The sequence below is a fragment of the Chiloscyllium punctatum genome, chromosome 6 (assembly GCF_047496795.1).
Source record: "Chiloscyllium punctatum isolate Juve2018m chromosome 6, sChiPun1.3, whole genome shotgun sequence".
Taxonomy (NCBI): Eukaryota; Metazoa; Chordata; class Chondrichthyes; order Orectolobiformes; family Hemiscylliidae; genus Chiloscyllium; species Chiloscyllium punctatum.
The window spans coordinates 82313218-82340667 of NC_092744.1; the positions used below are offsets into that span (position 1 = coordinate 82313218).

At 57.2% G+C, this 27450-nt stretch overlaps 1 protein-coding gene across 1 annotated transcript in view; it reads right to left on the minus strand.

The window, feature by feature from the left end:
• Positions 1–243: 243 nt before the first annotated feature.
• LOC140478446 (unconventional myosin-VIIa-like) overlaps positions 244–27450 on the minus strand; it is a 531053-nt gene continuing 503846 nt past the window's right edge. The window contains exons 42-43 of the mRNA XM_072571711.1: positions 3620–3739; positions 244–1364 (exon numbers count right to left, since the gene is read on the minus strand). Coding sequence (XP_072427812.1) covers positions 1278–1364; positions 3620–3739 — 207 coding nt within the window. The 3' untranslated portion in view covers positions 244–1277. The remainder of the gene's footprint in view (positions 1365–3619; positions 3740–27450) is intronic.

Sequence of the window (27450 nt, forward strand, 5' to 3'; positions counted from 1 at the left end):
GGTTCACTGATGCCCTTTAGGGAAGGAAACTGCCATCCTTCCCTGGTCCGGCCTACATGTGACTCCAGACCCACAACCATGTGGTTGACTTTTAACTGCCCTCTGAGCAATTAGGGATGGGTAATAAATGCTAACCTTGGCAGCAGAGCCCTCATCCTGTGAATGAATAAAGAAAAACAAATCTTTCGCCTCTCCCCTTAAAAATATCACCCCCCCCCCACCCCGCCATCTTGAGCTCCCCCAGCCTGGGGAAAAGACTTTGGCTATTCACCCGGTCAATGGCCTCTCATGAGGTCACCCCTCAACCTCCTACGTTCCAGTGAGAAAAGTCTCAGCGTGTCCAGCCCCTCCTTATAACTCAAACCCTCGACTCCCAGCAACATCCTGGTAATTCGGTCACCTTCCAGCTCTGCTCCAGGTTACAAAGCACGCCAGCCACGTGACTGAGCTCTTCAGGTCATTCCCGTCACACAGCGAGTATGTGGCCCAGAAGTCCACTGTAGACATGGAATCATTGGGAGAGCAATGGCAGGTGCCTCCCAGTTACATGGGTGAGGATTGGGAGGCAGGAAGTTGGGAGAGCAAACCTCCAGCCAGGCGTCCACTCAAAGTTAAAGGAGACTGGGTAACACTGGGTGGGTACGTGGGCTCCTCGGGGGTGACACTGCGGGTGTGTCGAAGCACCAGTGACACCACTGATGGCATTAAGCAGGGGACCAGCCTTGGTCGGGAGACACCACTGATTCTCTGAAGATTTCAGCCTGCTCAAGGTAATAGGTGTATAAAAGTCCTTTTTTCACTCAGCCTGAGGGTCAGAATGCACGAACCCATCTGAGCCGTCTGCCGGACATTTAAGAAACCCAAAAGGTTTGAGTTTTGTGCTGAGTACACCCGAGAAAGAAGGAGCCCAGAGAGTCTTTACGCAAGGTTAGATCTGCAATATGTCAGGGGATATTAATCATTTCAGATCCGAGCTACTTTGATTGTATTTGGAATGACGTTTCTGCCACCTGGGCGTGAACTGCACTCGGATGCTCATGAACAACGTCATCACAACAATCTCAAATGTGAACTCAATGACTCAGTCCGACCTGGATTGGGAAGAGAGAGTGGACTGAGGATGGGAAAGGCAAAGAGGAGAGAGAAAAGGCGAAGGAGAGAGAAACGGCGAAGGAGAGAGATGTTGGAAAGTGGAGAGACGGAGAGGCAGCAGACAGAGAGAGAGGGAGTGGTCGGACTCTCCTCGCGGAGACTGAAATCCGGCCACATTGATCTGGTCAGGCGAGGTGTCGAGCTGGTCTCTGCATCACTGTAGCTTGGTAGGCACCGACATAGGAGGTGACAAGGTCATCCATCTTGTAACCCTTTAAGCAGAGGTGCAGATGGTTAGAGGACGGAGCAGGGTATTATGGTCATTGCCAGCCCAGTCAGTAACCGGCCCGGTCAGTAACTATCCCGGTCAGTAACCATCCCAGTCAGTAACCATATCGGTCAGTAACGAGCCCGGTCAGTAACCATCCCGGTCAGTAACGAGCCCGGTCAGTAACCATCCCAGTCAGTAACCATCCCGGTCAGTAACGAGCCCGGTCAGTAACTATCCCGGTCAGTAACCATCCCGGTCAGTAACCAACTTGGTCAGTATCTGACCCAGTGAGTAACCGGCCCAGTCAGTAACCATCCCGGTCAGTAACCATCCCGGTCAGTAACCGGCCCGGTCAGTAACCGGCCCGGTCAGTAACCATCCCGGTCAGTAACCAGCCCAGTCAGTAACCAACTTGGTCAGTAACCAACCTGGTCAGTAACCATCCCGGTCCGTAACCGGCCTAGTCAGTAACCATCCCGGTCAGTAACCAGCCCAGTCAGTAACCAGTCTAGTCAGTAACGGGCCCAGTCAGTAACCATCCCGGTCAGTAACCATCCCTGTCAGTAACCATCCCAGTGAGTAACCATCCCGGTCAGTAACTAACCCGGTCAGTAACCATCCCTGTCAGTAACCGGTCCAGTCAGTAACCAGCCTGGCCAGTAACCGGCCCAGTCAGTAACCGGTCCAGTCAGTAACCAGCCCAGTCAGTAACCGGCCCAGTCAGTAACCGGTCCAGTCAGTAACCAGCCCAGTCAGTAACCGGCCCAGTCAGTAACCGGTCCAGTCAGTAACCAGCCTGGCCAGTAACCGGCCCAGTCAGTAACCAGCCCAGTCAGTAACCAGCCTGGCCAGTAACCGGCCCAGTCAGTAACCGGTCCAGTCAGTAACCAGCCCAGTCAGTAACCGGTCCAGTCAGTAACCGGTCCAGTCAGTAACCAGCCTGGCCAGTAACCGGCCCTGTCAGTAACCGGTCCAGTCAGTAACCGGCCCGGTCAGTAAACAACTTGGTCAGTATCCGACCCAGTCAGTAACCAGCCCAGTCAGTAACCAACTTTGTCAGTATCCGACCCAGTCAGTAACTATCCCGGTCAGTAACTAGCCTAGTCAGTAACCATCCCGGTCAGTAACCGGCCCGGTCAGTAACTAACCCGGTCAGTAACCATCCCTGTCAGCAACCGGTCCAGTCAGTAACCAGCCCAGTCAGTAACCGGTCCAGTCAGTAACCGGTCCAGTCAGTAACTGGTCCAGTCAGTAACCAGCCTGGCCAGTAACCGGCCCAGTCAGTAACCGGTCCAGTCAGTAACCGGCCCGGTCAGTAACCAACTTGGTCAGTATCCGACCCAGTCAGTAACCAGCCCAGTCAGTAACCAACTTTGTCAGTATCCGACCCAGTCAGTAACTATCCCGGTCAGTAACTAGCCTAGTCAGTAACCATCCCGGTCAGTAACCGGCCCGGTCAGTAACCATCCCGGTCAGTAACCAGCCCGGTCAGTAACCGGCCCGGTCAGTAACCATCCCGGTCAGTAACTGGCCCGGTCAGTAACCATCCCGGTCAGTAACCATCCCAGTCATAACCATCCCGGTCAGTAAACATCCCGGTCAGTAAACAGCCCGGTCAGTAACGGGCCCAGTCAGTAACCATCCCGGTCACTAACCATCCCAGTCACTAACCAACCCGGTCAGTAACTGGCCCAGTCAGTAACCATCCCAGTCACTAACCAACCCGGTCAGTAACCAACCTGGTCAGTAACCGGCCCGGTCAGTAACCATCCCAGTCAGTAACCATCCCAGTCAGTAACCGGCCCGGTCAGTAACCATCCCGGTCAGTAACCAACGCGGTCAGTAACCGGCCCGGTCAGTAACCGCCCCGGTCAGTAACCATCCCGGTCAGTAACCATCCCAGTCAGTAACCGGCCCGGTCAGTAACCATCCCGGTCAGTAACCAACCCGGTCAGTAACCGGCCCGGTCAGTAACCGCCCCAGTCAGTAACCATCCCGGTCAGTAACCATCCCGGTCAGTAACCATCCCAGTCAGTAACCATCCCGGTCAGTAACCAACCCGGTCAGTAACCATCCCGGTCAGTAACCATCCCGGTCAGTAACCGCCCCGGTCAGTAACCATCCCGGTCAGTAACCATCCCAGTCAGTAACCGGCCCGATCAGTAACCGCCCCGATCAGTAACCATCCCGGTCAGTAACCATCCCGGTCAGTAACCAGCCCGGTGAGTAACCAGCCCGGTGAGTAACCGGCCTTACCAGTGAGGTCTCACAGAGTAGCCTCCCCCCTCGCACCAGGTTACCGACGGACATGTGGAAGTAGGTACTGCCGCTGCACCAGTTGGAGATTTTGTTGAAGGGATGAGTCACTAAAGCTGCCTGCAAGCACAGAGTGGAGAAGATCAAGAGACTGACAGACTGACGGACATCTCCTGGGGATGGGTCCACATGGTACAAGTGTCAGAGGGAGGAGGTACACTGACCTGGGGGAAGGTGCATACCCCTTGGACTGGGCACTCCCTGGTGTGCTGTAGGCCTAGGCAGCAGCACATAGACGTGTACGGGTTCCCTTCCTGTACTCAATGTGGCCAGACAATGCTGGGTCCCAGTGTGCCCAGTCCTTGGGTGCCAATGCCTCGGAGGATGCTAGGATGGGGTAAGGGCTCCTGACGGTCAGGTGCCAAATACCCCTAATGGCAGGGTCTGTCTGCCCACAGCTTGTGGGTCACTCTCACCTCACCCACATCTGACCAACGTCCCACCCAAATTGCGGTCACATCTTGCCCAGTCCGACCATGCATCTCACTGGTCTCTGAGGAGAGCGAAGAATGTCGGGAGTGAGGAGTGGAGGAACCAGATCATCCAGGGCCATATCAAGGGGGTGCGACAGACTCGATGGGCTGAATGGCCTACTTTGGCTCTTATTCCTTCTGTTCTTAATTAAACCCATTCCATCAAATTGGAAGTGAACTCAGAATCAACACTCTGCTGGAATCGATTCTCGATTGTTACAGCCTTATTTATAGTCCACAGCACTGCCATCCTGTTAGCTCCAAGTAACGCCATGCAACAAGGACACCATGAATTCATATAGCACCTGAAAGGTGTTTGACAGGGGTTTGATCAGATAAAATGTGATGATGTGCCACCCAAAGGAGATAATTGGACAGACAACCAAAAGGATGGTCAAAAGAGGCAAGTGTGCAAAGAGGGAAGTAGAGAGGGATAGAGAGAAGGTTCCCATCCGGAAAGTACTGCCTGAGAGCGTGGGGGAGGTTGGTTAAATGGAGGTACTTAGAAGGGAATTATCCTGATTTCTGGAAAGGAAGACAGTGCAGGGTTTACGGGAAGAAGATGGGGAAATGGCACTAAGTGGACTGCCCAGTTGCAGATCTACTGCAGACAGGATGGGAGTAGAGTCGCAGGTAGGTAGGATAAGGATAGTGAGGAAGGCGTTTGGGATGCTTCCCTTTATTGGTCAGAAGTTGGGAGTACAGGAGTTGGGAGGTCATGTTGCAGCTGTACCGGACATTAGTTAGGCCACTGCAGGAATACTGCATGGAACTATGGACTGTGGTGGGGACTGGCACAATTGCAACAGGCATCTGGATGGGTATATGAATAGGAAGGGTTTGGAGGGATAGGGGCCGGGTGCTGGCAGGTGGGACTAGGTTGGGTTGGGATATCTGGTCGGCATGGACGGGTTGGACTCTGTTTCCATGCTGTACATCTCTATGACTCTATTACTCTGTACTATAGGAAAGATGTTGTGGAACTTGAAAGGGTTCAGAAAAGATTTACAAAGGTGTAGCTGGGTTGAAGGGTTTCAGCTATAGGGAGAGGCTGTATAGGCTGGGGCTGTTTTTCCCTGGAGCGTCAGAGACTGAGGGGTGACCTCATAGAGGTTTATAAAATCAGGAGGGGCTCAGATAGGATAAATAGATAAAGTCTTTTCCCAGACGAGCAGGAGACTCCAGAGGACATAGGCTTCAGATGGGAGGGGACTAATATATAATGTATGAACTGGCAGAGGATATAGTAGAAGCTGGTACAATGACAACATTTACAAAACATCCAGATGGGGATATGAATAGGAAGGGTTTAGAGGGATATGGGCCAAGGGCCGGCAAAGGGGACTAGATTCATTTGGGCTAACTGGTCAGCATGAACGAATTGTACCTAATGGTCTGTTTCCATGCTGTACCTCTCTATGACTCTATAATGGCCTGACTGTTTCAGCAGTCTGTGCTGCTGTGATCTTTGTTATGTTTTGTTATGTTATGGGACATTTTTTTTTTACAAACTGAAGCAGTTTTCCTAAAGAAATACACAGGAACATTAATATCCAGGTTTCATAATTCCGGAGAGTTACTGCCTGGACTGTCAGAACAAATGGCTGGGGGTGGGGAAGGGGAGGTTGGCATGGAAGGGAAAGTTGAATCGGGTAATCAGGGCCCATCACCCAGTCCCTACGGGCAGCCCGAACCTCAGGCTGTATGGACCAGGAAGAAGCTGTCACAGCCTCCCCTCTGTCTCCCCATGCTTTCCCTGGTCGAATTCTCACTTCTCTCTGAGCCTGGAGGGTTCAGCTCGGGGACTGAAGCCAGTTCCCTTTCTCAGCTTCAGCCGCCAGTCAGCAGCAGCTGTGGGAGAGCCGAGTGGACACAGTCCCCTGATGTGGAGCGAATCAGTTCATGGAGGAACATCACAGTCACAGACACACGGAGCCTCGGAAAGGTGTCAGCTTACCAGCCGACTCCAGGAGGTACCAGGCACAGCCAGTCAGCGCAGCCAAGTGTAACACCCAGCCGTTAGCCTGAGCTCTGTCCCTCTGCCCACAGTCACACAGAGCACTCCACTCTGGGATTCATCAGGCACTGCCGAATGAAAAGAGCACTGCCACACAGCATCAGAATCACACCGTCCCCACCCTCCACCAACACAGGGGGAACTAACACTCTCTCCAGAGCCGCATGGCTCACACCCGGGAGGACATATCACATCCACACACTGAACCCAGGCTCATGATGCTGACTGAGGAGGACTCTCTCACAGTCACAGGTTGATTTGCTAACGTTCCTTCAGTTCCTCTGGTTGCGAACCGTTCCTGAAGCCACAACGCCCACTGTACAGGGTGGGGGCTTAACACTGAACAGGCAGCAATGGGGGGGTTTGGGGGGGGGGGGCAGGGGGACCCCCTCACCCCCAACTCACCTCAAGGCACTGAGGCCAATTGCCAACATTGCCTGATGGCTGTGCCTGAGCTGACCAGTGTCTGGGAATTAGAATCATAGAGATGTACAGCATGGAAATAGACCCTTCAGTCCAACCCGTCCGTGCCGACCAGATATCCCAACCTAATCAAGTCCCATCTGCCAGCACCCGGCCCATATCCCTCCAAACCCTTCCTATTCATATACCCATCCAAATGCCTCTTAAATGTTGCAATTGTACCAGCCCCCACCACTTCCTCTGGCAGCTCATTCCATACACATACCACCCTCTGTGTGAAAATGTTGCCCCTTAGGTCTCTTTTATATCTTTCCCCTCTCACCCTAAACCTATGCCCTCTAGTTCTGGACTCCCCCAACCCCAGGGAAAAGACTTTGTCTATTTATCCTATCCATGTCCCTCATGATTTTATAAACCTCTGTAAGGTCACCCCTCAGCCTCCGACGCTCCAGGGAAAACAGCCCCAGCCTGTTCAGCCTCTCCCTTGAGCTCAAATCCTCCAACCCTGGCAACATCCTTGTAAATCTTTTCTGAACCATTTCATGTTTCACAACATCTTTCCGATAGGAAGGAGACCAGAATTGCATGCAATATTCCAACAGCGGCCTAACCAATGTCCTGTACAGCTGCACCATGACCTCCCAACTCCTGTACTCAATCCTCTGACCAATAAAGGGAAGCGTACCAAGCAGTGGTTAGCACTGCTGCCTCACAGCACCAGGGACCCATTCAATCAGGCTTTGAGCATCAATCACTGAGGAAATTTGTTTAAAAACACAATCACTTGTACACTGAAGTGGTCAGCCCTTCAGCTGAACTACGATCTGGTTTGGTTTGGTTCAGTTTGGTTTTATCATGCAGTCAGTTTTTTGAGACTGTTGGTCAAAGGACCAGCTCCACACTGATCCTCTCTCTCTCTGACATCTCTCCTGTAAGAACCTGTGTTTGGTTTTACCTTTGGTGCCAAGGGGGTGTGTTTATGGGAAAGTTGCAAGTGTCTGGAACTCCTCTCCCCCTCCGATAACCCTCTCCCCCTCTGATTCCCCTCCCTCCCTCCGATACCCCTCTCTCCCTCCGATACCCCTGTCTCCCTCCGATACCCCTCTCTCTCCGATACCCCTGTCTCCCTCCGATACCCCCCTCTCTCCGATACCCCTGTCTCCCTCCGATACCCCTCTCTCCCTCCGATACCCCTGTCTCCCTCTGATACCCGTCTCCCTCCGATACCCCTCTCTCTCTCCGATACCCCTCTCTCCCTCCGATACCCCTCTCTCCCTCCGATACCCCTCTCTCCCTTCGATACCCCTCTCTCCCTCTGATACCTCCTCTCCCTCCGATACCCCTCTCTCTCCGATACCCCTCTCTCCCTCTGATACCTCCTCTCCCTCCAATACCCCTCTCTCTCCGATACCCCTCTCTCTCTCCGATACCCCTCTCTCTCTCCGATACCCCCCTCTCCCTCCGATACCCCTCTCTCCCTTCGATACCCCTCTCTCCCTCCGATACCCCTCCCTCCCTCCGATACCCCTCTCTCCCTCCAATACCCTTCTCTCCCTCTGATACCCCTCTCTCTCCCTTCTATACCCTTGTCCCCCTCCGATACCCCTCTCCCTCTGATACCCCTCTCTCCCTCCGATACCCCTCTCTCCCTCCGATACCCTTCTCTCCCTCTGATACCCCTCTCTCTCCCTTCTATACCCTTGTCCCCCTCCGATACCCCTCTCTCCCTCCGATACCCCTCTCTCCCTCTGATACCCCTCTCCCCCTCCGATACCCCTCTCTCCCTCTGATACCCCTCTCTCTCCCTTCTATACCCTTGTCCCCCTCCGATACCCCTCTCTCCCTCCGATACCCCTCTCTCCCTCTGATACCCCTCTCCCCCTCCGATACCCCTCTCCCCCTCTGATACCCCTCTGTCCCTCCGATACCCTCTCTCACTCCGTGAGGTCAGTGAGAGGCCTCCCCTCACTCTTAACCCACCGTGATGCTTCCATCAAACACACGGGGAGTAACCCCTGTGAGGGTTATTCACATCATGGCAGGTCAGCACAGGGAGCCTCACCTACTCTCCAACTCCCTCCCTCATCACTCACTCACTGCTCCCTTGTCACTCACCTACTGCTCCCTCATTCACCCCCTCACTCGCTGCTCCCTCATTCACCCCCTCACTCACTGCTCCCTCATTCACCCCCTCACTCACTGCTCCCTCATTCACCCCCTCACTCACTGCTCCCTCATTCACCGCTCCCTCATTCACCCCCTCACTCGCTGCTCCCTCATTCACCCCCTCACTCGCTGCTCCCTCATTCACCCCCTCACTCACTGCTCCCTCATTCACCGCTCCCTCATTCACCCCCTCACTCGCTGCTCCCTCATTCACCCCCTCACTCGCTGCTCCCTCATTCACCCCCTCACTCGCTGCTCTCTCATCACTCAATTGCTGCTCCCTCATCACTCATTCACTACCCCCTCATTCACCCCTTACTCGCTGCTCCCTCATCGACTCTCCCTCATTCACGCCCTCACTCGCTGCTCTCTGGAGGGAGAGAGGGGAATTGGAGGGAGGGAGGGGTATTGGAGGGAGAGAGGTGTATCGGAGGGAGAGAGGGATATCGGAGGGAGAGAGAGAGGTATCAGAGGGAGAGAGGGGTATCAGAGGGGGAGAGGGGGATATCACAGGGAGAGAGAGAGGTATCGGAGGGAGAGAGGGATATCGGAGAGAGTGGGGTATCGGAGGGAGGGAGGGGTATCGGAGGGAGAGAGGGGTATCGGAGGGAGAGAGGGGTATCGGAGGGAGAGAGGGGTATCGGAGGGAGAGAGGGGTATTGGAGGGAGAGAGGGGTATCGGAGGGAGAGAGAGAGGTATCAGAGGGAGAGAGGGGTATCGGAGGGAGAGAGGGGTATCGGAGGGAGAGAGGGGTATCAGAGGGAGAGAGGGGTATCAGAGGGAGAGAGAGAGGTATCGGAGGGAGACAGGGGTATCAGAGGGAGAGAGGGGTATCGGAGGGAGAGAGGGGTATCGGGGGGAGAGAGGGGTATCGGAGGGAGAGAGAGGAATCAGAGGGAGAGAGGGGTATCAGAGGGAGAGAGGGGTATCAGAGGGAGAGAGGGGAATTGGAGGGAGAGAGGGGTATCGGAGGGAGAGAGGGGTATCGGAGGGAGTGAGAGGAATCAGAGGAAGAGAGAGGAATCAGAGGGAGATGTGGAATTGGAACGAGAAAGGTGAATGGGAGGGAGAGAGGAATTGGGGGCAGAGAGAGAGGCATCAGAGGGAGAGAGGGGAATGGGAGGGAGAGAGGGGAAACGGAGGGAGAGAGGGGAAATGGAGGGAGGGGGATTCAGATGGAGAGAGGGGAATAGGAGGGAGGGGGGAATAGGAGGGAGAGAGGGAAATGGGAGGGTAAGGGGGAAACAGAGGAAGAGAGGGTGAGGGGAGGGAGAGAGGGAGGGAGTGGAAATGGAGGGAGAGAGGGGTATTGGAGGGAGAGGGGGAATCAGAGGGAGGGGGGGAATTTGAGAGAGAGAGAGAGAGGGGAATTGGAGGGAGATAGGGGAATGGGAGGGAGAGATGGGCATTGGAGGGAGGGAGGGGAACGGGAGGGAGAGAGGGGCATTGGAGGGAGGGAGGGGAATCGGAGGGAGAGGGGGGAATCGGAGGGAGAGAGGGGAACGGGAGGGAGAGAGGGGCATTGGAGGGAGGGAGGGGAATCGGTGGGAGAGAGGGGAATCGGAGGGAGAGAGGGGTATCGGAGGGAGAGAGGGGAATCGGAGGGAGAGAGGGGAACGGGAGGGAGAGAGGGGCATTGGAGGGAGGGAGGGGAATCGGTGGGAGAGAGGGGAATCGGTGGGAGAGAGGGGAATCGGAGGGAGAGAGGGGTATCAGAGGGAGAGAGGGGTATTGGAGGGAGAGAGAGGAATCAGAGGGAGATGGGGAATGGGAACGAGAAAGGTGAATGGGAGGGATAGAGGAATTGGGGGCAGAGAGAGGGATCAGAGGGTGAGAGGGGAATGGGAGGGAGAGAGGGGAATGGGAGGGAGGGGGGATGGGAGAGGGAGTGGGAAAAGGAGGGAGAGAGGGGAATAGGAGGGAGAGAGGGGAATGGGAGGGAGAGAGGGGAATGGGAGGGAGAGAGGGGGAATGGGAGGGAGAGAGGGGGAATCAGAGATAGAGAGGGGAATGGGAGGGAGAGAGGGGAATGGGAGAGGGAGGGGGTATGGGAGGGAGTGAGGGGAATGGGAGGGAGGGGGGATGGGAGAGGGAGTGGGAAAAGGAGGGAGAGAGGGGAATAGGAGGGAGAGAGGGGAATGGGAGGGAGAGAGGGGAATAGGAGGGAGAGATGGGAATAGGAGGGAGAGAGGGGAATGGGAGGGAGAGAGGGGAATGGGAGGGAGAGAGGGGGAATCAGAGATAGAGAGGGGAATGGGAGGGAGAGAGGGGAATGGGAGAGAGAGGGGGTATGGGAGGGAGTGAGGGGAATGGGAGGGAGGGGGGATGGGAGAGGGAGTGGGAAAAGGAGGGAGAGAGGGGAATAGGAGGGAGAGAGGGGAATAGGAGGGAGAGAGGGGAAGGGGAGGGAGAGAGGGGAATGGGAGGGAGAGAGGGGAATGGGAGGGAGAGAGGGGAATGGGAGGGAGAGAGGGGAATAGGATGGAGAGGGGGAATAGGATGGAGAGAGGGAAATGGGATGGAGAGAGGGGGAATCAGAGATAGAGAGGGGAATGGGAGGGAGGGGGGAAACGGAGGGAGAGAGATGTATCGGAGGTAGCTGGGGAATGGGAACGAGAAAGGAGAATGGGAGGGAGAGGGGAATTGAGGGCAGAGAGAGAGGGATCAGAGGGAGAGAGGGGAATGGGAGGGAGAGAAGGGTATGGGAGGGAGGGGGGAAATGGAGGGAGAGAGGTGTATCGGAGGGAAAGAGAGGGGAATTGGAGGGAGGAGTATCGGAGGGAGGGAGGGAAATGGGAGGGAGAGAGGGGAATGGGAGGGAGAGGGGGAAACGGAGGGAGAGAGGGGTATTGGAGGGAGAGAGGGAATCAGAGGTAGGGACGGGAATAGGAGAGAGGGGGGAATGGGAGGTAGAGAGGAGAGGGAGGGAGGGGAAATGGAGGGAGAGAGGGGTATTGGAGAGAGAGAGGGGTATCATAGAGAGGGGGGTATCGGAGGGAGAGAGGGGAATTGGAGGGATGAAGGAGAATTGGAGAGAGGGAGGGGAATTGGAGGGGAATCGGAGGGACAGAGGGAGAGAGGGGTATGGGAGTGAGAGAGGGGAATGGAGGGAGAGAGAGAAATGGAAGGAAGAGGGGAATTCAGAGGGAGAGAGGGGTATGGGAGGGAGAGAGGGAAATGGGAGGGAAAGGGGGAAACAGAGGAAGAGAGGGGAATGGGAGGGAAGAGGGGAGGGAGAGAGGAGAGGGAGGGGAACAGAGGGAGAGAGGGGTATTGGAGGAAGAGAGGGGTATCGGAGGGAGACAGGGAATCGGAGAGAGAGGGGAATTGGAGGGACAGTGGGGAATCAGAGGGAGAGAAGGGAATTGGAGGGAGGGGGGAATGGGAGGGAGAGATGGGCATTGGAGGAAGTGAGGGGAATTTGAGGGAGAGAGGGGTATCGGAGAGAGGGAGGGGAACCGGAGAGAGAGAGGGGAATCAGAGGGAGAGAGGTGTATCAGAAGGAGAGAGGGGAATTGGAGAGAGAGAGGGATATCGGAGGGAGAGAGAGGAATCAGAGGGAGTTGGGGAATGGGAGGGAGAGAGGGGAATGGGAGGGAGAGAGGGGGAATCAGAGATAGAGAGGGGAATGGGAGGGAGGGGGGAAATGGAGGGAGAGAGGTGCATCGGAGGGAGAAAGGTGCATCGGAGGGAGAGGGGGGAATCGGAGGGAGATAGATGTATCGGAGGGAGATGGGGAATGGGAACGAGAAAGGTGAATGGGAGGGAGGGGGAATTGAGGGCAGAGAGAGAGGGATCAGAGGGAGGGGGGGTATGGGATGGAGAGAGGTGTATCGGAGGGAGGGAGGGAAATTTGAGGGAGAGGGGGATATTGGAGTGAAAGAGGTGTATCGGAAGGAGAGAGGTGTATTGGAGGGAGAGAGAGGGGAATTGGAGGGAGGGGTATCAGAGGGAGGGAGGGAAATTGGAGGGAGAGTGAGGAATGGGAGGGAGGGGGAAACGGAGGGAGAGAGGGGAATAGGAGGGAGAGGGGGAATAGGAGGGAGGGAGAGGAATAGAAGGGAGAGAAGGGAATAGGAGGGAGAGAGGAATCAGAGGGAGATGGGGAATGGGAACGAGAAAGGTGAATGGGAGGGAGAGGGGAATTGGGGGCAGAGAGAGGGATCAGAGGGAGAGAGGGGAATGGGAGGGAGAGGGGGGAATGGGAGGGAGAGAGGGGAATGGGAGGGAGAGAGGGGTATGGGAAGGAGAGAGGGGAATGGGAGGGAGTGAGGGGAATGGGAGGGCGGGGGGTTGGGAGAGGGAGTGGGAAAAGGAGGGAGAGAGGGGAATAGGAGGGTGAGAGGGGAATGGAGGGAGAGAGGGGAATCGGAGGGAGAGATCGGAATCGGAGGGAGAGAGGGGAATTGGAGGGAGAGAGGGGAATCGGAGGGAGAGAGGGATATTGGAGGGAGAGAGGGGAATCGGAGGGAGAGAGGGGAATCAGAGGGAGAGAAGGGAATTGGAGGGAGATGGGAATGGGAGGGAGAGATGGGCATTGGAGGAAGTGAGGGGAATTTGAGGGAGAGAGGGGTATCGGAGAGAGGGAGGGGAACCGGAGAGAGAGAGGGGAATCAGAGGGAGAGTGGTGTATCAGAAGGAGAGAGGGGAATTGGAGAGAGAGAGGGATATCGGAGGGAGAGAGAGGAATCAGAGGGAGTTGGGGAATGGGAGGGAGAGAGGGGAATGGGAGGGAGAGAGGGGGAATCAGAGATAGAGAGGGGAATGGGAGTGAGGGGGGAATGGAGGGAGAGAGGTGCATCAGAGGGAGAGAGGTGCATCGGAGGGAGAGGGGGGAATCGGAGGGAGAGGGGGGAATCGGAGGGAGATAGATGTATCGGAGGGAGATGGGGAATGGGAACGAGAAAGGTGAATGGGAGGGAGGGGGAATTGAGGGCAGAGAGAGAGGGATCAGAGGGAGAGAGGGGTATGGGATGGAGAGAGGTGTATCGGAGGGAGGGAGGGAAATTTGAGGGAGAGGGGGATATTGGAGTGAGAGAGGTGTATCGGAGGGAGAGAGGTGTATTGGAGGGAGAGAGAGGGGAATTGGAGGGAGGGGGAAACGGAGGGAGAGAGGGGAATAGGAGGGAGAGGGGGAATAGGAGGGAGGGAGGGGAATAGAAGGGAGAGAAGGGAATAGGAGGGAGAGAGAGGAATCAGAGGGAAATGGGGAATGGGAACGAGAAAGGTGAATGGGAGGGAGAGGGGAATTGGGGGCAGAGAGAGGGATCAGAGGGAGAGAGGGGAATGGGAGGGAGAGGGGGGAATGGGAGGGAGAGGGGAATGGGAGGGAGAGAGGGGTATGGGAAGGAGAGAGGGGAATGGGAGGGAGTGAGGGGAATGGGAGGGCGGGGGGTTGGGAGAGGGAGTGGGAAAAGGAGGGAGAGAGGGGAATAGGAGGGTGAGAGGGGAATGGAGGGAGAGAGGGGAATCGGAGGGAGAGATGGGAATCGGAGGGAGAGAGGGGAATCGAAGGGAGAGAGGGGAATTGGAGGGAGAGAGGGATATTGGAGGGAGAGAGGGGAATCGGAGGGAGAGAGGGGAATGGAGGGAGAGAGGGGAACGGAGGGAGAGAGGGGAATCGGAGGGAGAGAGGGATATTGGAGGGAGAGAGGGGAATCGGAGGGAGAGAGGGGAATAGGAGGGAGAGAGGGGAATTGGAGGGAGAGAGGGGAATTGGAGGGAGAGAGGGGAATCGAAGGGAGAGAGGGGAACCAGAGGTAGAGAGGGGAATGGGAGAGTGGGGGGAAATGGAGGAAGAGAGGTGTATCAGAGGGAGAGAGGGGAATTGGAGGGAGAGAGTGGAATAGCAGGGAGAGAGAGGAACCAGAGGTAGAGAGGGGAATGGAGGGAGAGAGGGGAATGGAGGGAGAGAGGGGAATCGGAAGGAGAGAGGGGAACAGGAGGGAGAGAGGGGAACCAGAGGTAGAGAGGGGAATGGGAGAGTGGGGGGAAATGGAGGAAGAGAGGTGTATCGGAGGGAGAGAGGGGGACAGGTGCGAGAGAGGGGTATCGGAGGGAGAGAGGGGTATCAGAGGGAGAGAGGAGGACAGGAGGGAGAGAGGGTTATCGGAGGGAGAGAGGGGTATCGGAGGGAGAGAGAGGAATCAGAGGGAGATGTGGAATGGGAACGAGAAAGGTGAATGGGAGGGAGAGAGGAATTGGGGGCAGAGAGAGGGATCAGAGGGAGAGAGGGGTATGGGAAGGAGAGAGGGGAAACAGAGGGAGTGAGGGGAATGGAGGGAGAGAGGGAAATGGGAGGGAGAGAGGGGAATGGGAGGGAGAGAGGGGAATGGGAGGGAGAGAGAGGAATGGGAGGGAGAGAGGGGAAATGGAGGGAAAGAGGGGAAACGGAGGGACAGTGGGGTATGGGAGGGAGAGGGGGATTCAGATGGAGACAGGGGAATAGGAGGGAGAGGGGGAATAGGAGGGAGAGGGGGAATAGGAGGGAGAGAGGGAAATGGGAGGGAAAGGGGGAAACAGAGGAAGAGAGTGGAATGGGAGGGAGGGGGAAATGGGAGGGAGAGAGGAATGGAGGGAGTGAGGGAAATGGGAGAGAGAGGGGAATTCAGAGGGAGAGAGGGGTATGGAAGGGAGAGAGGGGAATAGAACGGAGAGATGGGAATAGGAGGGAGAGACGGGAATAGGAGGGAGAGGGGAAATGGGAGGGAAAGGGGAAACAGAGGAAGAGAGGGGAATGGGAGGGAGAGAGGGCAGGGAGAGAGGGAGGGAGGGGTAACAGAGGGAGAGAGGGGTATCGGAGGGAGAGAGGGAATTGGAGGGAGGGAGGGGAATTGGAGGGAGAGGGGGTATTGGAGAGAGGGAGGGAAATTGGAGGGCGAGGGGGGTATTGGAGAGAGAGGGGTATCGGAGGGAGAGAATGGAATTGGAGGGAGGGAGGGTTAACGGAGGGAGGGAGAAAAATTGGAGGGAGAGAGGTGAATCAGAGGGAGGGAGGGTAATTGGAGGGAGAGTGGGGAATCGGAGGGGGGAGGGGTATCGGAGGGAGAGGGGTATTGGCGGGATGGAGGGAAATTGGAGGGAGATAGGTGTATCAGAGGGAGAGAGGTGTATCAGAGGGAAGGAGTGGTATTGGAGGGAGAGAGTAGAATTGGAGGGAGAGTGGGGAATGGGAGAAGAGGGGGAAATGGGAGGGAAAGGGGGAAACAGGGGAAGAGAGTGGAATGGGAGGGAGAGAGGAGAGGGAGGCAGGGAGGGAGGGGAAACAGAGGGAGAGAGGGGTATTGGAGGGAGAGAGGGGTATCGGAGGGAGAGGGGAAATGGAGGGAGAGAGGGGAACGGGAGGGAGAGATGGGAATTAGAGGGACAGAGGGGAATGGGAGGGAAAGGGGGGAAACAAAGGAAGAGAGGGGAATGGGAGGGATAGAGGGGTATCGGAGGGAGAGTGGGAATCAGAGGGAGAGAAGGGAATGGGAGGGGCAAACGGAGGGAGAGAGGTGTATCAGAGGGAGAGAGGGGAATTGGAGGGAGAGAGGGGAATTGGAGGGAGAGAGGGGTATTGGAGAGAGAGAGGGGTATTGGAGGGAGTGGCATCAGAGGGAGGGAGGGAAATTGGTGGAGAGTGGGGAATTGGAGGGAGGGGTTTCGGAGGGAAGAGGGGAATTGGAGGGAGGGAGGGGAATCGGAGGGAGAGAGGGGAATCGGAGAGAGGGAGGGGAACAGGAGGGAGGGAGGGGAACAGGAGGGAGAGAGGGGTATCGGAGGGAGAGAGGGGAATTGGAGGGAGGGAGGGGTATCGGAGGGAGGGAGGGGTATAGGAGAGAGGGAGGGAAATTGTAGGGAGAGAGGTGCATCGGAGGGAGAGAGGGAAATCGGAGGGAGAGAGGGATATCAGAGGGAGAGAGGGAAACGGGAGGGAGGGATGGACATTGGAGGGAGGGAGGGGAATTGGAGGGAGGGAGGGGAATTGGAGGGAGAGAGAGGAATCAGAGGTAGATGGGGAATGGGAATGAGAAAGATGAATGGGAGGGAGAGAGGAATTGGGGGCAGAGAGGGGAATCAGAGGGAGAGAGGGGTATGGGAAGGAGAGAGGGGAAACGGAGGGAGTGAGGGGAATGGAGGGAGAGAGGGAAATGGGAGGGAGAGAGGGGAATGGGAGGGAGAGAGGGGAATGGGAGGGAGAGAGGGGAATCGAAGGGAGAGAGGGGAACCAGAGGTAGAGAGGGGAATGGGAGAGTGGGGGGAAATGGAGGAAGAGAGGTGTATCAGAGGGAGAGAGGGGAATTGGAGGGAGAGAGTGGAATAGCAGGGAGAGAGAGGAACCAGAGGTAGAGAGGGGAATGGAGGGAGAGAGGGGAATGGAGGGAGAGAGGGGAATCGGAGGGAGAGAGGGGAACAGGAGGGAGAGAGGGGAACCAGAGGTAGAGAGGGGAATGGGAGAGTGGGGGGAAATGGAGGAAGAGAGGTGTATCGGAGGGAGAGAGGGGGACAGGTGCGAGAGAGGGGTATCGGAGGGAGAGAGGGGTATCAGAGGGAGAGAGGAGGACAGGAGGGAGAGAGGGTTATCGGAGGGAGAGAGGGGTATCGGAGGGAGAGAGAGGAATCAGAGGGAGATGTGGAATGGGAACGAGAAAGGTGAATGGGAGGGAGAGAGGAATTGGGGGCAGAGAGAGGGATCAGAGGGAGAGAGGGGTATGGGAAGGAGAGAGGGGAAACAGAGGGAGTGAGGGGAATGGAGGGAGAGAGGGAAATGGGAGGGAGAGAGGGGAATGGGAGGGAGAGAGGGGAATGGGAGGGAGAGAGAGGAATGGGAGGGAGAGAGGGGAAATGGAGGGAAAGAGGGGAAACGGAGGGACAGTGGGGTATGGGAGGGAGAGGGGGATTCAGATGGAGTCAGGGGAATAGGAGGGAGAGGGGGAATAGGAGGGAGAGGGGGAATAGGAGGGAGAGAGGGAAATGGGAGGGAAAGGGGGAAACAGAGGAAGAGAGTGGAATGGGAGGGAGGGGGAAATGGGAGGGAGAGAGGAATGGAGGGAGTGAGGGAAATGGGAGAGAGAGGGGAATTCAGAGGGAGAGAGGGGTATGGAAGGGAGAGAGGGGAATAGAACGGAGAGATGGGAATAGGAGGGAGAGACGGGAATAGGAGGGAGAGGGGAAATGGGAGGGAAAGGGGAAACAGAGGAAGAGAGGGGAATGGGAGGGAGAGAGGGCAGGGAGAGAGGGAGGGAGGGGTAACAGAGGGAGAGAGGGGTATCGGAGGGAGAGAGGGAATTGGAGGGAGGGAGGGGAATTGGAGGGAGGGGTATCAGAGGGAGGGAGGGAAATTGGAGGGAGAGTGGGGAATGGGAGGGAGGGGGAAACGGAGGGAGAGAGGGGAATAGGAGGGAGAGGGGGAATAGGAGGGAGGGAGAGGAATAGAAGGGAGAGAAGGGAATAGGAGGGAGAGAGGAATCAGAGGGAGATGGGGAATGGGAACGAGAAAGGTGAATGGGAGGGAGAGGGGAATTGGGGGCAGAGAGAGGGATCAGAGGGAGAGAGGGGAATGGGAGGGAGAGGGGGGAATGGGAGGGAGAGAGGGGAATGGGAGGGAGAGAGGGGTATGGGAAGGAGAGAGGGGAATGGGAGGGAGTGAGGGGAATGGGAGGGCGGGGGGTTGGGAGAGGGAGTGGGAAAAGGAGGGAGAGAGGGGAATAGGAGGGTGAGAGGGGAATGGAGGGAGAGAGGGGAATCGGAGGGAGAGATCGGAATCGGAGGGAGAGAGGGGAATTGGAGGGAGAGAGGGGAATCGGAGGGAGAGAGGGATATTGGAGGGAGAGAGGGGAATCGGAGGGAGAGAGGGGAATCAGAGGGAGAGAAGGGAATTGGAGGGAGATGGGAATGGGAGGGAGAGATGGGCATTGGAGGAAGTGAGGGGAATTTGAGGGAGAGAGGGGTATCGGAGAGAGGGAGGGGAACCGGAGAGAGAGAGGGGAATCAGAGGGAGAGTGGTGTATCAGAAGGAGAGAGGGGAATTGGAGAGAGAGAGGGATATCGGAGGGAGAGAGAGGAATCAGAGGGAGTTGGGGAATGGGAGGGAGAGAGGGGAATGGGAGGGAGAGAGGGGAATGGGAGGGAGAGAGGGGGAATCAGAGATAGAGAGGGGAATGGGAGGGAGGGGGGAATGGAGGGAGAGAGGTGCATCAGAGGGAGAGAGGTGCATCGGAGGGAGAGGGGGGAATCGGAGGGAGAGGGGGGGAATCGGAGGGAGATAGATGTATCGGAGGGAGATGGGGAATGGGAACGAGAAAGGTGAATGGGAGGGAGGGGGAATTGAGGGCAGAGAGAGAGGGATCAGAGGGAGAGAGGGGTATGGGATGGAGAGAGGTGTATCGGAGGGAGGGAGGGAAATTTGAGGGAGAGGGGGATATTGGAGTGAGAGAGGTGTATCGGAGGGAGAGAGGTGTATTGGAGGGAGAGAGAGGGGAATTGGAGGGAGGGGGAAACGGAGGGAGAGAGGGGAATAGGAGGGAGAGGGGGAATAGGAGGGAGGGAGGGGAATAGAAGGGAGAGAAGGGAATAGGAGGGAGAGAGAGGAATCAGAGGGAGATGGGGAATGGGAACGAGAAAGGTGAATGGGAGGGAGAGGGGAATTGGGGGCAGAGAGAGGGATCAGAGGGAGAGAGGGGAATGGGAGGGAGAGGGGGGAATGGGAGGGAGAGAGGGGAATGGGAGGGAGAGAGGGGTATGGGAAGGAGAGAGGGGAATGGGAGGGAGTGAGGGGAATGGGAGGGCGGGGGGTTGGGAGAGGGAGTGGGAAAAGGAGGGAGAGAGGGGAATAGGAGGGTGAGAGGGGAATGGAGGGAGAGAGGGGAATCGGAGGGAGAGATGGGAATCGGAGGGAGAGAGGGGAATCGAAGGGAGAGAGGGGAATTGGAGGGAGAGAGGGATATTGGAGGGAGAGAGGGGAATCGGAGGGAGAGAGGGGAATGGAGGGAGAGAGGGGAACGGAGGGAGAGAGGGGAATCGGAGGGAGAGAGGGATATTGGAGGGAGAGAGGGGAATCGGAGGGAGAGAGGGGAATAGGAGGGAGAGAGGGGAATCGAAGGGAGAGAGGGGAACCAGAGGTAGAGAGGGGAATGGGAGAGTGGGGGGAAATGGAGGAAGAGAGGTGTATCAGAGGGAGAGAGGGGAATTGGAGGGAGAGAGTGGAATAGCAGGGAGAGAGAGGAACCAGAGGTAGAGAGGGGAATGGAGGGAGAGAGGGGAATGGAGGGAGAGAGGGGAATCGGAGGGAGAGAGGGGAACAGGAGGGAGAGAGGGGAACCAGAGGTAGAGAGGGGAATGGGAGAGTGGGGGGAAATGGAGGAAGAGAGGTGTATCGGAGGGAGAGAGGGGGACAGGTGCGAGAGAGGGGTATCGGAGGGAGAGAGGGGTATCAGAGGGAGAGAGGAGGACAGGAGGGAGAGAGGGTTATCGGAGGGAGAGAGGGGTATCGGAGGGAGAGAGAGGAATCAGAGGGAGATGTGGAATGGGAACGAGAAAGGTGAATGGGAGGGAGAGAGGAATTGGGGGCAGAGAGAGGGATCAGAGGGAGAGAGGGGTATGGGAAGGAGAGAGGGGAAACAGAGGGAGTGAGGGGAATGGAGGGAGAGAGGGAAATGGGAGGGAGAGAGGGGAATGGGAGGGAGAGAGGGGAATGGGAGGGAGAGAGAGGAATGGGAGGGAGAGAGGGGAAATGGAGGGAAAGAGGGGAAACGGAGGGACAGTGGGGTATGGGAGGGAGAGGGGGATTCAGATGGAGTCAGGGGAATAGGAGGGAGAGGGGGAATAGGAGGGAGAGGGGGAATAGGAGGGAGAGAGGGAAATGGGAGGGAAAGGGGGAAACAGAGGAAGAGAGTGGAATGGGAGGGAGGGGGAAATGGGAGGGAGAGAGGAATGGAGGGAGTGAGGGAAATGGGAGAGAGAGGGGAATTCAGAGGGAGAGAGGGGTATGGAAGGGAGAGAGGGGAATAGAACGGAGAGATGGGAATAGGAGGGAGAGACGGGAATAGGAGGGAGAGGGGAAATGGGAGGGAAAGGGGAAACAGAGGAAGAGAGGGGAATGGGAGGGAGAGAGGGCAGGGAGAGAGGGAGGGAGGGGTAACAGAGGGAGAGAGGGGTATCGGAGGGAGAGAGGGAATTGGAGGGAGGGAGGGGAATTGGAGGGAGAGGGGGTATTGGAGAGAGGGAGGAGTATCGGAGGGAGAGAAGGGAATTGGAGGGAGGGAGGGGTATCGGAGGGAGAGAGGGGGAACAGGAGGGAGAGAGGGGTATCGGAGAGAGAGAGGGGAATTGGAGGGAGAGAGGGGAATCGGAGAGAGAGAGGGGTATCAGAGGGAGAGAGGGGTATCGGAGGGAGGGGTATCAGAGAGAGAGGGAAATTGGAGGGAGAGAGGGGTATCAGAGGGAGAGAGGGGAATTGGAGGGAGAGAGGGGAACGGGAGGGAGAGAGGGGTATCGGAGGGAGGGAGGGAAATTGGAGGGCGAGGGGGGTATTGGAGAGAGAGGGGTATCGGAGGGAGAGAATGGAATTGGAGGGAGGGAGGGTTATCGGAGGGAGGGAGAAAAATTGGAGGGAGAGAGGTGAATCAGAGGGAGGGAGGGTAATTGGAGGGAGAGTGGGGAATCGGAGGGGGGAGGGGTATCGGAGGGAGAGGGGTATTGGCGGGATGGAGGGAAATTGGAGGGAGATAGGTGTATCAGAGGGAGAGAGGTGTATCAGAGGGAAGGAGTGGTATTGGAGGGAGAGAGTAGAATTGGAGGGAGAGTGGGGAATGGGAGAAGAGGGGGAAATGGGAGGGAAAGGGGGAAACAGGGGAAGAGAGTGGAATGGGAGGGAGAGAGGAGAGGGAGGCAGGGAGGGAGGGGAAACAGAGGGAGAGAGGGGTATTGGAGGGAGAGAGGGGTATCGGAGGGAGAGAGGGGAACGGGAGGGAGAGATGGGAATTAGAGGGACAGAGGGGAATGGGAGGGAAAGGGGGGAAACAAAGGAAGAGAGGGGAATGGGAGAGAAAGGGGGGAAACAAAGGAAGAGAGGGGAATGGGAGGGATAGAGGGGTATCGGAGGGAGAGTGGGAATCAGAGGGAGAGAAGGGAATGGGAGGGGCAAACGGAGGGAGAGAGGTGTATCAGAGGGAGAGAGGGGAATTGGAGGGAGAGAGGGGAATTGGAGGGAGAGAGGGGTATTGGAGAGAGAGAGGGGTATTGGAGGGAGTGGCATCAGAGGGAGGGAGGGAAATTGGTGGAGAGTGGGGAATTGGAGGGAGGGGTTTCGGAGGGAAGAGGGGAATTGGAGGGAGGGAGGGGAATCGGAGGGAGAGAGGGGAATCGGAGGGAGAGAGGGGAATCGGAGAGAGGGAGGGGAACAGGAGGGAGGGAGGGGAACAGGAGGGAGAGAGGGGTATCGGAGGGAGAGAGGGGAATTGGAGGGAGGGAGGGGTATCGGAGGGAGGGAGGGGTATAGGAGAGAGGGAGGGAAATTGTAGGGAGAGAGGGAAATCGGAGGGAGAGAGGGATATCAGAGGGAGAGAGGGAAACGGGAGGGAGGGATGGACATTGGAGGGAGGGAGGGGAATTGGAGGGAGGGAGGGGAATTGGAGGGAGAGAGAGGAATCAGAGGTAGATGGGGAATGGGAATGAGAAAGATGAATGGGAGGGAGAGAGGAATTGGGGGCAGAGAGGGGAATCAGAGGGAGAGAGGGGTATGGGAAGGAGAGAGGGGAAACGGAGGGAGTGAGGGGAATGGAGGGAGAGAGGGAAATGGGAGGGAGAGAGGGGAATGGGAGGGAGAGAGGGGAATGGGAGGGAGAGAGGGGAATCGAAGGGAGAGAGGGGAACCAGAGGTAGAGAGGGGAATGGGAGAGTGGGGGGAAATGGAGGAAGAGAGGTGTATCAGAGGGAGAGAGGGGAATTGGAGGGAGAGAGTGGAATAGCAGGGAGAGAGAGGAACCAGAGGTAGAGAGGGGAATGGAGGGAGAGAGGGGAATGGAGGGAGAGAGGGGAATCGGAGGGAGAGAGGGGAACAGGAGGGAGAGAGGGGAACCAGAGGTAGAGAGGGGAATGGGAGAGTGGGGGGAAATGGAGGAAGAAAGGTGTATCGGAGGGAGAGAGGGGGACAGGTGCGAGAGAGGGGTATCGGAGGGAGAGAGGGGTATCAGAGGGAGAGAGGAGGACAGGAGGGAGAGAGGGTTATCGGAGGGAGAGAGGGGTATCGGAGGGAGAGAGAGGAATCAGAGGGAGATGTGGAATGGGAATGAGAAAGGTGAATGGGAGGGAGAGAGGAATTGGGGGCAGAGAGAGGGATCAGAGGGAGAGAGGGGTATGGGAAGGAGAGAGGGGAAACAGAGGGAGTGAGGGGAATGGAGGGAGAGAGGGAAATGGGAGGGAGAGAGGGGAATGGGAGGGAGAGAGGGGAATGGGAGGGAGAGAGAGGAATGGGAGGGAGAGAGGGGAAATGGAGGGAAAGAGGGGAAACGGAGGGACAGTGGGGTATGGGAGGGAGAGGGGGATTCAGATGGAGACAGGGGAATAGGAGGGAGAGGGGGGAATAGGAGGGAGAGGGGGAATAGGAGGGAGAGAGGGAAATGGGAGGGAAAGGGGGAAACAGAGGAAGAGAGTGGAATGGGAGGGAGGGGGGAAATGGGAGGGAGAGAGGAATGGAGGGAGTGAGGGAAATGGGAGAGAGAGGGGAATTCAGAGGGAGAGAGGGGTATGGAAGGGAGAGAGGGGAATAGAACGGAGAGATGGGAATAGGAGGGAGAGACGGGAATAGGAGGGAGAGGGGAAATGGGAGGGAAAGGGGAAACAGAGGAAGAGAGGGGAATGGGAGGGAGAGAGGGCAGGGAGAGAGGGAGGGAGGGGTAACAGAGGGAGAGAGGGGTATCGGAGGGAGAGAGGGGTATCGGAGGGAGAGAGGAATTGGAGGGAGGGAGGGGAATTGGAGGGAGAGGGGGTATTGGAGAGAGGGAGGAGTATCGGAGGGAGAGAAGGGAATTGGAGGGAGGGAGGGATATCGGAGGGAGAGAGGGGAACAGGAGGGAGAGAGGGGTATCGGAGAGAGAGAGGGGAATTGGAGAGAGAGAGGGGAATCGGAGAGAGAGAGGGGTATCAGAGGGAGAGAGGGGTATCGGAGGGAGGGGTATCAGAGAGAGAGGGAAATTGGAGGGAGAGAGGGGTATCAGAGGGAGAGAGGGGAATTGGAGGGAGAGAGGGGAACGGGAGGGAGAGAGGGGTATCGGAGGGAGGGAGGGAAATTGGAGGGCGAGGGGGGTATTGGAGAGAGAGGGGTATCGGAGGGAGAAAATGGAATTGGAGGGAGGGAGGGTTATCGGAGGGAGGGAGAAAAATTGGAGGGAGAGAGGTGAATCAGAGGGAGGGAGGGTAATTGGAGGGAGAGTGGGGAATCGGAGGGGGGAGGGGTATCGGAGGGAGAGGGGTATTGGCGGGATGGAGGGAAATTGGAGGGAGATAGGTGTATCAGAGGGAGAGAGGTGTATCAGAGGGAAGGAGTGGTATTGGAGGGAGAGAGTAGAATTGGAGGGAGAGTGGGGGAATGGGAGAAGAGGGGGAAATGGGAGGGAAAGGGGGAAACAGGGGAAGAGAGTGGAATGGGAGGGAGAGAGGAGAGGGAGGCAGGGAGGGAGGGGAAACAGAGGGAGAGAGGGGTATTGGAGGGAGAGAGGGGTATCGGAGGGAGAGGGGAAATGGAGGGAGAGAGGGGAACGGGAGGGAGAGATGGGAATTAGAGGGACAGAGGGGAATGGGAGGGAAAGGGGGGAAACAAAGGAAGAGAGGGGAATGGGAGAGAAAGGGGGGAAACAAAGGAAGAGAGGGGAATGGGAGGGATAGAGGGGTATTGGAGGGAGAGTGGGAATCAGAGGGAGAGAAGGGAATGGGAGGGGCAAACGGAGGGAGAGAGGTGTATCAGAGGGAGAGAGGGGAATTGGAGGGAGAGAGGGGAATTGGAGGGAGAGAGGGGTATTGGAGAGAGAGAGGGGTATTGGAGGGAGTGGCATCAGAGGGAGGGAGGGAAATTGGTGGAGAGTGGGGAATTGGAGGGAGGGGTTTCGGAGGGAAGAGGGGAATTGGAGGGAGGGAGGGGAATCGGAGGGAGAGAGGGGAATCGGAGAGAGGGAGGGGAACAGGAGGGAGGGAGGGGAACAGGAGGGAGAGAGGGGTATCGGAGGGAGAGAGGGGAATTGGAGGGAGGGAGGGGTATCGGAGGGAGGGAGGGGTATAGGAGAGAGGGAGGGAAATTGTAGGGAGAGAGGTGCATCGGAGGGAGAGAGGGAAATCGGAGGGAGAGAGGGATATCAGAGGGAGAGAGGGAAACGGGAGGGAGGGATGGACATTGGAGGGAGGGAGGGGAATTGGAGGGAGGGAGGGGAATTGGAGGGAGAGAGAGGAATCAGAGGTAGATGGGGAATGGGAATGAGAAAGATGAATGGGAGGGAGAGAGGAATTGGGGGCAGAGAGGGGAATCAGAGGGAGAGAGGGGTATGGGAAGGAGAGAGGGGAAACGGAGGGAGTGAGGGGAATGGAGGGAGAGAGGGAAATGGGAGGGAGAGAGGGGAAACGGAGGGACAGTGGGGTATGGGAGGGAGAGGGGGATTCAGATGGAGACAGGGGAATAGGAGGGAGAGGGGGGAATAGGAGGGAGAGGGGGAATAGGAGGGAGAGAGGGAAATGGGAGGGAAAGGGGGAAACAGAGGAAGAGAGTGGAATGGGAGGGAGAGAGGAATGGAGGGAGTGAGGGAAATGGGAGAAAGAGGGGAATTCAGAGGGAGAGAGGGGTATGGAAGGGAGAGAGGGGAATAGAACGGAGAGATGGGAATAGGAGGTAGAGACGGGAATAGGAGGGAGAGGGGAAATGGGAGGGAAAGGGGAAACAGAGGAAGAGAGGGGAATGGGAGGGAGAGAGGGCAGGGAGAGAGGGAGGGAGGGGTAACAGAGGGAGAGAGGGGTATCGGAGGGAGAGAGGGGTATCGGAGGGAGAGAGGGGTATCGGAGGGAGAGAGGGAATTGGAGGGTGGGAGGGGAATTGGAGGGAGAGGGGGTATTGGAGAGAGGGAGGAGTATCGGAGGGAGAGAAGGGAATTGGAGGGAGAGAGGGGGAACAGGAGGGAGAGAGGGAATGGGAACGAGAAAGGTGAATGGGAGGGAGAGGGGAATCAGGGGGCAGAAAGAGGGATCAGAGGGAGAGAGTGGAATGGGAGGGACAGAGGGGGATTCAGAAGGAGAGAGCGGAATGGGAGAGGGAGAGGGAGAGGGAAACGGAGGGAGAGAGGGGAATGGGAGGGAGGGGGAAAATGGAGGGAGAGAGGTGTATCGGTGGGAGAGAGGGGAATTGGAGGGAGGGAGGGGAATTGGCGAGAGAGAGGGGTCGCGGAGGGAGGGAAGGGTATCAGAGGGAGGGGTATCAGAGGGAGAGAGGGGAATTGAAGGGAGAGAGGGGTATCAGAGGTAGAGAGAGGAATTGGAGGGAGGGGAATCGCAGAGAGAGTGGGGAATCGGAGGGACAGAGGGGTATTGGAGGGAGGGGTATCGGAGGGAGAGAGGTGTATCGGAGGGAGAGAGGGGGAACAGGAGGGAGAGAGGGGTATCGGAGGGAGAGAGGGGAATCGGAGGGAGGAAGGGAAACGGGAGAGAGAGGGGGAAATCGGAGGGAGAGAGGGGAATCAGAGGGAGATGGGGAATGGGAACGCGAAAGGTGAATAGGAGGGAGAGGGGAATCAGGGGGCAGAGAGAGGGATCAGAGGGAGAGAAGGGAATGGGAGGGAGAGAGGGGTATGGGAGGGAGAGAGGGGTATGGGAGGGAGAGGGGAATCAAGGGGCAGAGGGGGGATCAGAGGGAGAGAGGGGTATGGGAGGGAGAGAGGGGTATGGGAGGGAGAGGGGAATCAAGGGGCAGAGGGGGGATCAGAGGGAGAGAGGGGTATGGGAGAGGGAGAAGGAAATGGAGGGAGAGAGGGGAATAGTAGGGAGAGAGGGGGAATCAGAGGTAGAGAGGGGAATGGGAGGGAGGGGGGAAATGGAGGGAGAGAGGTGTATCGGTGGGAGAGAGGGGAATTGGAGGGAGGGAGGGGAATTGGCGAGAGAGAGGGGCTGCGGAGGGAGAGAGGGGTATCGGAGGGAGGGAGGGGTATCAGAGGGAGAGAGGGGAATTGGTTGGAGAGAGGGGTATCGGAGAGAGAGAGGGAAATTGGAGGGAGGGAGGGGTATCGGAGGGAGAGAGGGGAATTTGAGGGAGAGATGGGTATCGGAGGGAGAGAGGGGTATCGGAGGGAGAGAGGGGAACTGGAATGAGAGAGGGGTATCGGAGGGAGAGAGGGGAATTGGAGGGAGAAATGGGTATCGGAGGGAGAGTGTGGTATCGGAGGGAGGGAGGGGTATCAGAGAGATAGAGGGGGCACTGGAGGGGTAGAGGGGTATCGGAGGGAGAGAGGGGAATTGGAGGGAGGGAGGGGAATTGGAGGGAGAGAGAGGGGAATCGGAGCGAGAGAGGGGTATCGGAGGGAGGGAGTGGAATCGGAGGTAGAGAGGGGAATGAGAGGTAGAGAGGGGTATCGGAGGGAGAGAGTGGTATTGGAAGGAGTGAGGGGAATTAGAGGGAGGGAGGGATATCAGAGGGAGGGAGGGGTATTGGACTGAGAGAGGGGTATCGGAGGGAGAGAGG